The sequence below is a fragment of the Mesitornis unicolor genome, unplaced genomic scaffold (assembly GCF_000695765.1).
Source record: "Mesitornis unicolor isolate BGI_N332 unplaced genomic scaffold, ASM69576v1 scaffold11314, whole genome shotgun sequence".
NCBI classification, from domain to species: Eukaryota; Metazoa; Chordata; class Aves; order Mesitornithiformes; family Mesitornithidae; genus Mesitornis; species Mesitornis unicolor.
The window spans coordinates 1-11633 of NW_010180805.1; the positions used below are offsets into that span (position 1 = coordinate 1).

The following is an 11633-nucleotide window of genomic DNA, read 5'->3' on the forward strand; positions in this document are numbered from 1 at the left end:
TCTGTGATTCTGTGATTCTGTGAATATAATGGATAATCTTTTCATTGCTAAAATTCAGGCTTGCTTCAAATTCACTAGAAACAAACCAGCTAGTTTATTTGGTTATACATTACATTGTTCAAAGTTAATTACCTTTTTTTTTATTCTTAGAAATGGATGATGAGGACTGTGAAAGAAGAAGAATGGAGTGTTTAGATGAAATGTCCAATCTTGAAAAGCAATTTACAGACCTTAAAGATCAGTAAGTATTTTAATATTTTAAGTACCTCATCTGAGGACCCATTCTATGAGAATATTGTGTGCAGCTGGTGTTTCTTGTCTTTCCTATATGTGGATGCTAGTTTTGGAGAAGAATAAGGATGGAGAGTTCTGAAATTATTTGCAGGTGGTTGCTCCAGAATACTTTCATTTATTTATTTATTTTCTGGTTTTGAAGCATTGTTGCTGTGAAGGGCTGGTGTGGGTCTATTGCATCAAAATTCTTAGCAGAACCAAGGAATTGTGATTCTAGGGAAATCTGTGGGTTTGTTTGTTTATTTATTTACTCATGTTTCATCTCATCCTTTTATGTGGGACAGACCCAAGCACTAGGGGGTGGGAGCAGATATGTGAACACAAAAGCAAATGAACATTTCTATCCACAAAATGTGTCTTTCTCTCCCGTTATGTAAGCCATGTTGTTCTTATCTATTATAGCATCCTTTCCTGTCTTCTTCCATGCTAATTCACCTTCTTCTCCATCTTAATACTGTTAACAGCCATGCAATTTTTTCCCCGTCTTCCTTAGACATGGAGATAAATTTAATTTTATCTTTACTTTCTACACTTCTGATTATCTGCATATGTTTCCCAGAAAGGCTTAATAGACATGAGAAATACTGTTCAAAAGGAAAATATGTATTGGAAAATTCAAATAGTAACAAATGTTTACTTTGCTTCAGTGGGTGTTCCATAGCATTAACAAAGAGATGCAGAATAGTTCTTTTAAAAATATTTCTTCTAACTTATGTTTGCTTTTAAGTAAAATACATATTTTTTTATTTCTATTATTTTAAGACTTTACAAAGAAAGATTAAGCCAAGTGGATGCAAAACTACAAGAGGTCATAGCCGGAAAAGCACCTGAGTATTTAGAACCATTGGCAGCTTTACAAGAAAATATGCAAATCCGAACCAAGGTGGCAGGTAGGCATGAAAAATGAGTATTGCTCTTTCAACAGTATAAACGTGCTATGCATTTTATGGTCAATCTTTCTCTTTTTCTTTAGAATTATTAAAGAAGTGTGTTTTAAAGTTAGAGATACTGTGACATGGTTTTAAATGTAAAATATTTCTCATGTCAAAATTAATGGGTTGCTAACCTTTGTGTAAGTCCTTGCCTATAGCATCACACTGAAATATGACTTTTTTGTTTTATTTAATGACTGTCTTTGTGTAGTAAGCACAAAATTACTGAATTAAAAATAAATAATTTTTATTAGTCAGAAGATCTGGGATCAAGTCTGCACACTGGTCACTTGAAATGAAGAGATATGTAGGTGCTGTCACAAAGTGCCTGTCAGATCATCTTTTTCCTGCTTTTTTGCTCTGTGTCTCTTCTACTTCTCTGCTCCCATCCTCCTGTTATATCTGGGGAAGGAGGAAAACTCTTGTCCTTAGCAGCTTTTATTTAAGATGCATTTTAATTATTAAAACTAATGCTTAGATAGGCTTTTATGCTCATAGAAGAACCAGACAAGAACTTTTTATCTTCTTCTGGGATACATCCATATGGTGACATGGAATGGTGATACAGGAAGGCAAAGTTCTGTACTTCCCTTTTGAAAATTCTTTTAATGTTATAACTTGACTCCTTTAGGAGTAATTTGGCTGCCTAACGGTTACTTAACACAAGGCTGTCAGAGAGCTAAAAGGCAGACAGTTGTGATCTCTCTACCCAGAGAAGCTATGCCAATGTCTTCTCTAAGAAATTCAGCAGAAGTTCCAGCAAACTGGAAAATGGCAAACCTGATTATACCTTTTGTAATACTAGTGCTACTTCAGTGCTACTCAGTATGTCTCCATTGGTACTTTTGACTTCAGGCTATGAGGAGAATTTGAAATCTTTTGGTCTGTTGCATTTCTCTCCCTCCTGGTCTTCTCCATAATGCTTTTCTTCAGCTGATGACACAGAATTTCTGAGTTTTAAGATCTTAGCCCAAATTTATTTGACTAGTCCTAAGTAGCTGACTTGGGCTTCACATAAGGTTCACAGGTGAACTTGCAGAAGATTTGATAGAAAAGCAACCTTAATCCAGGCTTTTCATTTTCAGTTTTAAATGTGGCAGTGTGTCAGTGCTTTCATGTATGTGGATGTGGATAGGCAGAATATTGCAGATTCTCCTGATACATCTTCAGCAGCACTCAAAATCCATGTTCCCATGTAAAAAGAGCGCAGGGTGAAAACTACAAGTTTCCTTGAAGTTGAGACTAGTAATCAGGATTTTGGGATTTGTTTTTTTTTGTCCCTTTTGTCCTGCACTGAATGAAGTTGATAAAAGTATTCCAGAGAAAAGAAGAAAGTGCAGAACAGACTTAATTCGTCTTACTGTTTGAAAGCCTTGACAGAAGTGGGTAGTAGCAAGACTTGAGCTCCAGCAGGTAGCCCCTAAGGATGTACTTCTACCTGAGACAGGGGAGGAAGGGGTGAAAGACTCCTAAAACTATGGATATGATTGCATTTGTGGTAGTAAAGAAACTTGTGTTCCTCTGCTTTCTAAGGCTCTGAGCACTATTCACACAAAATGTGGATCTTGACTATTTCAGCAAGTCAGGAATACAACTGTTTCTTCTAGAAGTATTCATACCTATACTGCTTGATTTCAGGCAAATAAGTAGTGATTATAAATTGGTAGACCTAGATATGCCAGTCAGCCATAAATATTTAATAAAAAAGGCAGTATAACATACTGATGTAAGAAAAGAATATTTTGAATTCTAGATCAAAAGTGACTTCACAGAGGAAAGATGATTGACATAATACTTCACAGTTTGTTTTTCTGAGGAATTGCTGGTAATGGTATTGTTCCTCTCGTACTGTATTAATTTACACTCAACTGAATTCCAAGGAAGGTTTTTCTGGGGAGTTCTGCAGTTGCTGAACAGCACCAGTGTGTGTGCAAACTTCTAGGTAGTGATGTGCAACAACTTAAGTATTTTGTGTTGAATGCACTGAATATATTAAAACAAGTTCTAGCTGTAGTTGCTAAATAGTACATTTCAGATAATAGCTGAAAAAATCTGAAAGGTTAGTAGACACATTTTCAGCAATGTGTAAGAAATGCTTCTAATACTCAGAAGCAGATCCTTTGTAAATAGATCTAGTATGTAAAGTTAGCATGACTGCTGGTATAATTCATTGACTGGTAGGGGAAAAAGTGAAAATAGTATTTATTTTTCCTCAGATCTTCAGAATTAAGGGATTACTTGTTCTTATTTTCACTCTGTAAAGCTGCCAGCCACTGTAAGTGCCTAATACAATATAATCTGTATTTTCCAGTATGTAAATGTTTTGGGACTTACAGACAGTATTAAAAGAGAATTCTGAAATCAGGTATTACCTAAAGAAAGTAATATTGCTATAATTTGTCTGATTACAGGTATCTATAGAGAACTTTGTCTGGAATCTGTGAAGAACAAGTATGAATGTGAAATTCAAGCCTCTCGACAGCACTGTGAGGTTGTGCTGGCTATTTTGCATCAATAACTAATCTCATCTATCTTTACTGTGTGTCACACTTTCCAAGTTTCAGTGCATGTTTTTATTATTGCTGTTATTTGCTATTTTAATGCAATTTTATTGTGATATTTATGTCCACGTAAGAGGTTGTTCAAAGCGTGTAAAAATCAGCCTTAGATTAATTTGGCTTTCCATATAACTAAGGTTTCTTGGTTTTCATTAACAGGTTGTTATTAATAGATTCCTACTTTTTTTTTACCTTTGTTATAAAAAGATTACCAAGAACAGTGACTAAAATATATGCGATAATTTTAGCAAAAACCACATTACATTTTAATAACAACATTAATAATAATGTCTTTTTAAGGTGCCTTAGACAGCTAGTGATAGAGTTGTCATTTCAAAAGCAGAAAAATATATTTCTCTCCTTGAACATAACCACACCTGTTTAAGCATCTAAATAATGGATCCCATAGTACAGATACTCAAGTACATGAATGTCCAATGCTGTAACATAGCTGCTTAGATCCTGAGGTTTACATCATAGTCTTCCTCAGTCACCTGCTACAGTTGCTTAAATGTGTTTTATTCTGAGTGGTTCACTGTGTTCCTGAACTGCATAGCTCCTACAATAAAGCAAGAATGTGCACACATACTTGAAAAAAAAATTTTCTATATTCTTGGTGCCTTGGGAAAGAACAAGGTATAATTGAGGACTGAGACATTACTGACTGTCTTCACCTCCTGTGAGTACTTCTGAGGTTGGACAGAATCCTGTAACACTTGCAGGGTTTCTCATCTGTGATTGATTTGCTTTGGCTATCTATTATTACTCTTTAAGGTAGTCCTTGTCCCCTGTTTTGCTCTTATGTTTCTGTTGTCAGACCTTCAGAATTCAAATATTCACCATCCAGTAAGGATCTCTTGAGGGTAAAGCTCTTTAAAGTCAGCAGTGCTGCTTGTAGAATCATTGTGCCACTGGAATATAACCATTAAGCAAGAATGCCTCTGATGCCTGTGACAGCATTTCACACTTCATTTGTCAGCATTTGCAGCAAAACAGGTGTCTAAACACAAACAGTATTTAATTTTAAAATGAGATTTTAAAATGGTTTCAGAACAGGTAACATTCATTTGGCATTCCAGGTATATGTAAGAGGCTTCCACCTTTTCAGTTGCATTGGAAGTATTTATTTTTTTTTATAATGAGGGATTAAAAAAATATATGAAAGGAGGTCTTTGGAATTTAAATAATTTGAAACTTGAAGGGAATGATAAATATGGCAGCCGTTTAGTAGGACAGGGTTCTGTATTCCTCAACTGTTTTGCTTCACTCTGGCATACTAGCTTGAACATTGGTAAGGGTAAGTTTTGGTGAGTATGCTGTGCTATGGGCAGGAGCAGTTGAGCTGCAGACAGCTGCTGACTTAGCACTTGGGACTGCAGCTTCTGGCAGAGATATGGTAGCAAATAGCTAGACGCAGTGTCTTGTGCAGCTTAAGCTGTTTTTTCAGCAAGTCCAAGGCTGCTGTTTTCCAGAGTTGTTGAAGATGTTGCTCAGTGAAAGAGAACTTTAAAATGTAACAGTCACCTGTATTTCCTACTTGTGTTTTAGGAAATGTGCAAGCTTATGATAGAACAGTAAATTTATTTCCTTGAGGCTTGGAACTCAGCTTAATTCCAAGTCACTGGTTTAGAGAGTTTAGCAGTTTTTTGATGCTACGTTTAAAAGGGTAACTAATCTATATAGATACGGTGGAATTTTGATAGCAATCCTATGTGGTGGACTTATAATTGAGAGAAGTTTTCTACAAATTTGATTTTCTTGTTCTGGAACACTGCACAAAACCTTGCAGAAAGTTCACATTGGAGTGTGTTTTTGTTTATTTATAAAAAGTGCTAATGATGTACCTGACATTGAACACATTATGTTAATCCATTTGGATCAGAAATTGCCTTTTAAATGGACAAACTAGGTAACTTCTCTAAAGCAGTCCTTTAAAAGTGTTTCTCACAGCTTTAAGGTAGACAGTTTTGCTTTCACAACTATCTAGATTATTTTGTGTGCTCCATAAATTGTTTCTTCTGTGGGAAGGTATTTTTCAGATCTGTGAAAACAGACAATTATAAATACTGTGGTAATAGATAGTAATTCTCTATAAATGACTGCAGCTTTGTTGAAGGCAGCTTAATAAAAAGCTTTCCATGAAAACATTATCTTTTCTGATCTGTAATGAAAGATAGCACAGAGGTCACTACCTTACAGTTATTAATGAATAAATCTTTGCTATCCAAAAGGAAAATACTGTATTTGTTTGAAAATACAAATAATTATTCTGGAAATCTAGCTGCGTGCTTTTATACACTTAGTTATTCTTGGTACTGATATCTGATAACCATATTTATACTTATACCAAGTGAGTGTGCTGTCTTTAAGGAGCTAAGACCTAAGAAAGTGGCTAGAGGGAAATGTCGTATGCTTTATGGCTTCTGACAGATTTCCACTTGAAGCTACCCTTACCTTCCTTCTGCCGAACCTTTGAATTGTTGTCATATATATTTAGATGATAGAACTTACTCATGTAAAAATGTGTAATTTCTTTCTTTTTTAGAGTGAAAAGCTTCTGTTGTATGATACTGTACAAAGTGAACTAGAAGAGAAAATTAGAAGACTTGAAGAAGACAGGCATAGCATTGACATTACCTCAGGTGGATGGAAATTCAAAGTTGTTGGGGATTTTTTGTTTGGTTTATGGGTTTTCTGTGTTTTGTTTTGTTTTGCTTTTCATCTTTAGTAGCTACTGGTTAGTTGACTGTACACACATAGTATGTCTGGTGAGTTTCAGGTTATCCAGTAGAATGCTATTCAGCTGTAGACTTTGCACTGGGGGTTGAATTTAAGCTTAAAACAAACTTTAGCCTAGTAATTGTCAGCATCCCTTGTGTACTTTGGGAGTATTAAACTATGAGTACATAATCATGTAACACCTTCATTCTGTTCAGAAACAAATTCTCACCAGAAAATGTTATTTTTCATTTTGGGGCAATGTTTCCTGCTGTAAAAAGAGCTAGACGTATAAATGTTTCTGATTCATAGCATGTTTTTATTATGTCCTTTCAGAATTGTGGAATGATGAGCTACAGTCTAGGAAGAAAAGGAAGGATCCGTTTAGTCCAGATAAGAAGAAACCTGTTGTTGTATCAGATATCCTTTTACTGAAATCAGTGTTCTTTCTAGCAGTGTTCACTGTTCGATAGCTAGTGTTATTACATATGTCATTAATAACAAGTTGAAGTTATAATGCATTCTCAAAATTTATTTTTGTATGCAGATGTTATTCTAATTCAGATTAGAGAAAGCACTTCCCATTATGAAAATTGAAATTAAGATTTTTTAATCTAATTTCATATAGGGCATATTTCTAAAAATTTATTTTTCTAACTCTTCAGAAAAATAGAGCTACAAGTTAGGCGTTGTGTTTGCAAAGTGTAACTTGACTTGTATAACTTCTGCTATATAGCTTTGCTTCTCATACTAGGACATCTTTACCTCAATTTATTACTTCTTAACAACTCCATAGACTTTAGAACCTCTTTGATTAAAGGTTTAAAATTCCAAGAATTGAGATGGTTTGTGGGAGAGGGGAGTTTTGTGGCTTTGGGGTTCCTGTAGAGGGAATATAGTATTTAAGAATTTTGCACTGATGACTTCTTCATAGCTGTTGACAAGCATGCAATGCAGCTGAAAGTTTAAGGTGTAACAACTAGGAGACGTTATCATGTTTCTCCAGAGGAGAAAGGAGATGCCTTGGCAAACTGAGTGTTCTCTCTACCCCTACCTCCAGTTTAACATTTTATAGGATAGAGATGTGATGGCTTAGAAGTTGCTAGAATCGTGGAGACTACCTAAAAGAGATGAGCTTCTAAGTATTGCCATTATATGGTATAAAGGCCATTTTTAATTGCTTAGCTGCTGCAAAAAAATAGTAGTACTTTTGCAAGGTTTTGTAACATGAAGGGAAGATGAGAAGGAAGAAGTTTTTGAAAAAACTGTCATCGTTGGAACACCACTTCAGGATGGTTGATTTACTGGAACACATCCCAGGTGGATGATTTGTCCTAATAATGACTATTCTTCTGTTAGCATGTGTCATAAATTCAGTTTAGTAGACATGTTTTTAAACTAGTGTTTAAAAGCCAAGTGGTATTAATCAATGCAGATACGAGTGGCTTCATTAGTTTCTTAACTCCTTTTAGCAATTTCAGTGCCAGGTTGTGTGAAAGTGTATTTTCTTTAGCTCTCAGTGATCCTTGTCTTCAGGACATCCATATAGATAGCATCAGATTCAGTGAACTGTGAGCTACCTTGCCATTTTGGAATACACTCCAAACAGAAAATACTAACATAGTATTAGGTCTAAAACCCCATCTGTTTCAGGCAATTCATAAAGCTGAAAATCCTTTCAGTTGCGAAGTACATTAATTTTCTCTTTTCGCTTATGATTTTAAAATAGTTGTGAACTTGTCAGTTTGTACAGAGCTGTGTAAGGCAACTACCTAGAAATTTTACATGGCTTTTGATTTGTAATTTTTTGCTATATAGAGGAAAACAAAGTTGAAAATGGCTAAAGATTCTTAAAATTTCAAAAGGAATGTTAGTTAAAGCTCTGATATCCCATTTTAGAAGACTTAGTTTTCAAACATTCATAGCACCTTTTTCTAAACTTGTTTTTCAGAGATGAAATAGGGAGAAAAGGTAAAGATTAAAGATTCTTGGAATGGAATAGCTGCGCTATATGGAGATTTGTTTTGAAGTTCATGTAGTGTTCTAAAATAGAATGATGTTTGGAACTGATAGGAATGGAGTGGTTGTATCACAATTATATATCTTATCCTCATGTTGAACACCAGTAGTCTGAATATCTGTGTACTATTGCTTAACCTTTTAAAATAAATTTTAACGTATACTTCTAGGTTGCATTATTCAAAGATGCATTTGGTTTTGCTGAGCTTTCACTTCTCGTAGGTTTTCTTTGTGTGAAAGGCTGTCAGAACAGAACTACTAATATCTTTCTGCAAGCATTGGAGTATTTTTATTACTGATGTTTAAAAGAGTTTTCCCTAACTTATTCCACGCCCCTATATAGTTTATATGTTGCAAGACCTTGATATACTTGAAGATTGGACAACGATAAGGAAGGTAAGATGAAAGGATGAATTGCAGTGGCTGTGGGTGTTGTTTGGGTTCTTGTCTAGTCCTTTTGCCTCTTAAAAATGCGTAAATGTGTTTCTTAGGTGACTAAAACGCTGAATAAATTTTTCTCTCTTCAGCAGTCAGCTAATCATTCCAGTTCAAGCTATGTTATGGCTGCTCTTTCTGATGGTACCCAAATCATGCAGAGGAATCCAATACGGTAGTGGTAGAGGTTATCTCTACAATGGGTAGTCCATAATTGTCCATGATAAAGTGAGCCTAAAGCTTGTGTCAGGAGGATCTACTTTCTCATAGTCTAGCATAATTGGATAAAAACTACGATAAAATAGTTTGATTTTGTTTTAAATTAAGATTGTAAAAAATATGTATAACTTATGGTATGTTGTTGCATAGTAAATAGATTATGTTATGAAGATTTCTATGTTTCAACCTCTCCTCACGCCTTTTTTCTTTTTAATAAAGTGAAACACTGTGTTTTTCACATATTATAACAGAATCAGGGTTTACAGGAAGAAAAAATTGTTTGACCAAGTGATACATTCGAAAAAATAAATCCAGTGTTTAAGTGCAGAGTACCTTTTTCAGATCTTTGTCATACCGTTAAAGGAACTTGCCATAATGAAACGCTATCCTTGCCTTGCACCTGCAGTCATAAATTTTCCCCTAGTACCCTAGTGCTTATGCTTAAGTTCCAGCTTATGGAACAGCAAACTACTTGTGTGAATTCAAAAACTGGGTGGGAAATGACTTTGAGTTGTTTCCATCCTGCTTTTAATTATTTCCTAAACAAGAATTAAAATGGGATGCCTATGTGAAAACTTGCCTGACTTTTTTCTTCCTGTCACATCAGAGGAGCAGGCACAAAGCAGCTTTTTCCTCAGTTTCTTTCCTGTAGTGTAATGCGATGTTAAACAGTAGCAGCAAATCCAGAATCTACTGGGGATTTTGCCTTTTCTGGAAGTAATTTTAAAAACCAAAAAGCAAATGAACAATGCAAAAAAAATCTTAATGGTTTGGGTTTTTTTAACCTACTTTAATACTGCATGTGATCTAGAGTTCTCATGAGAAAATCTGTGAGCTTGTGAGTCTAATGTATAAAACAAAAGAATAATTTGTTCATGTAACATTTTGTTTTTCAGAATTGAGTTAATGTCATTTTGTCTTTTCTTGACAGAATTACATAATGGCAATGTTGAGAGCTTAATTTAGAAAACATCCAGAGTTGCTTGAAATCAAAACTTAGTGAAGAAGGTGATTTTTTTCACCCTCAAAACTTTTTGTTTAGTTACTGAGTCACTGTTGAACACAGTTATTTTAGGCTTGTTCTGATTGTGTTTTTTGCATGTAGAAAGAAGTATCCTGAGCTACACTGCACATAACTTCACAACTAAAGTTGGCTGCTAAGAAAAAACTATGCTTGCTGACTAACTTCATTTTTGGTTTTGTTTCAAGGCAATGGCTACACTGGGGCCACACAGGGTAAAGCCAGAACGTAAGTAAACATGGTCTGGTTCCACAAGACAGAACTTGCTGTGTGCAATGATGCAAACTGCATTTAGGGAGACTGTGTTTATTTTAGCCCTGGTATAATGACAGAGGATGGGGTGAGGTAGCTGGAAGATGAGGCTTTTTGTCTTTCCCCTCTCTCAGGTGCTGATACTTGTAGCTTAGTTGCCGAGGACTGTGTTGACACTTGAATTCTAGAAAATTGCCAACAAAAATTTAGACTTCCAAAAGTGAGTTACATGGGTTAATGTTAGCAAGCTGTGCCAGTGTTTGCACAAGATGAGGCAGAAGACTAAGAGCATCTGGACCTTAGTGGTGCATTCTAAAGGATGCTCACATTAACTGCAAGCTACAACCTTGAAAAAGTAGAGCTATAGGAAAGGAATGGTTACTGGTATTTGGCACTGAGGTGAGAAGCACATTCGTACTAGGTAAAATCAAATACTTGGAGGTGGTGAGTAAGGAGGAAAGGGGAGAGAGGAGGCAAGCAGGTGGTGTATTTCTTTAGTAATCCATTACTACTTCCATGTTGTGGTAATGTGCTGATGAAGAGGTTTCAGGCTCTGCCATATGAAGTCTTCTCTATATTACATTATTCATATCACAGATGTGAAAGTTGTGAGGAAGATAGCTTCTATCTGGAAATGGAAATAAAATTTTTAATTTATCTGACTGGAAATAAAATGGTATCTTGCTTCCCATTTTCTAGTGTTCTTGCAATTATTAAAAGAGAGAGGCTACTTTTGATAATGGAAAAAAATGTGAATAACTTGATGAAAGTGTATTTAAATATCTAACTGACTTCTGCCAAGTCAATATTAAATTACTTTTATTGATCATTTTAGCACCTGTCAAATTGGAAAAGCATCTACATAGTGCTAGATCTGAAGAAGGAAGACTCTATTATGATGGAGAGTGGTATGGACGTGGACAGACGATATGCATTGATAAGAAAGATGAATGTCCTACAAGGTAAAGATTACTCAGTTTATGCAGCTCTGTACATTGATATCAAGCAATAGGGTTAGGGATCAAACAGCTGGGATCTACCTGTTCCGTTACTAGAAGTCCAAGAAACTGAGCTATGGCTTTGCTTTTTACATACAATCACTGCTATGTATAGTTAAAACTATCCTTACAATGGAGCCAGTACTTTTTGGGCCTAGCATTTACAACCAACACATATTTTAATTTA

General features: G+C 35.3%; 1 protein-coding gene across 1 annotated transcript in view; it reads left to right on the forward strand.

Annotated features, from left to right (window-relative positions):
- Positions 1-151: 151 nt before the first annotated feature.
- Positions 152-11633, forward strand: part of BRMS1L (breast cancer metastasis-suppressor 1-like) — an 11977-nt gene continuing 495 nt past the window's right edge. Inside the window, exons 1-8 of the mRNA XM_010183202.1 lie at positions 152-241; positions 1057-1184; positions 3638-3717; positions 6330-6426; positions 6839-6922; positions 8853-8917; positions 10385-10424; positions 11284-11410. Of these exons, the coding sequence (XP_010181504.1) occupies positions 153-241; positions 1057-1184; positions 3638-3717; positions 6330-6426; positions 6839-6922; positions 8853-8917; positions 10385-10424; positions 11284-11410 (710 nt within the window). The 5' untranslated portion in view covers position 152. The remainder of the gene's footprint in view (positions 242-1056; positions 1185-3637; positions 3718-6329; positions 6427-6838; positions 6923-8852; positions 8918-10384; positions 10425-11283; positions 11411-11633) is intronic.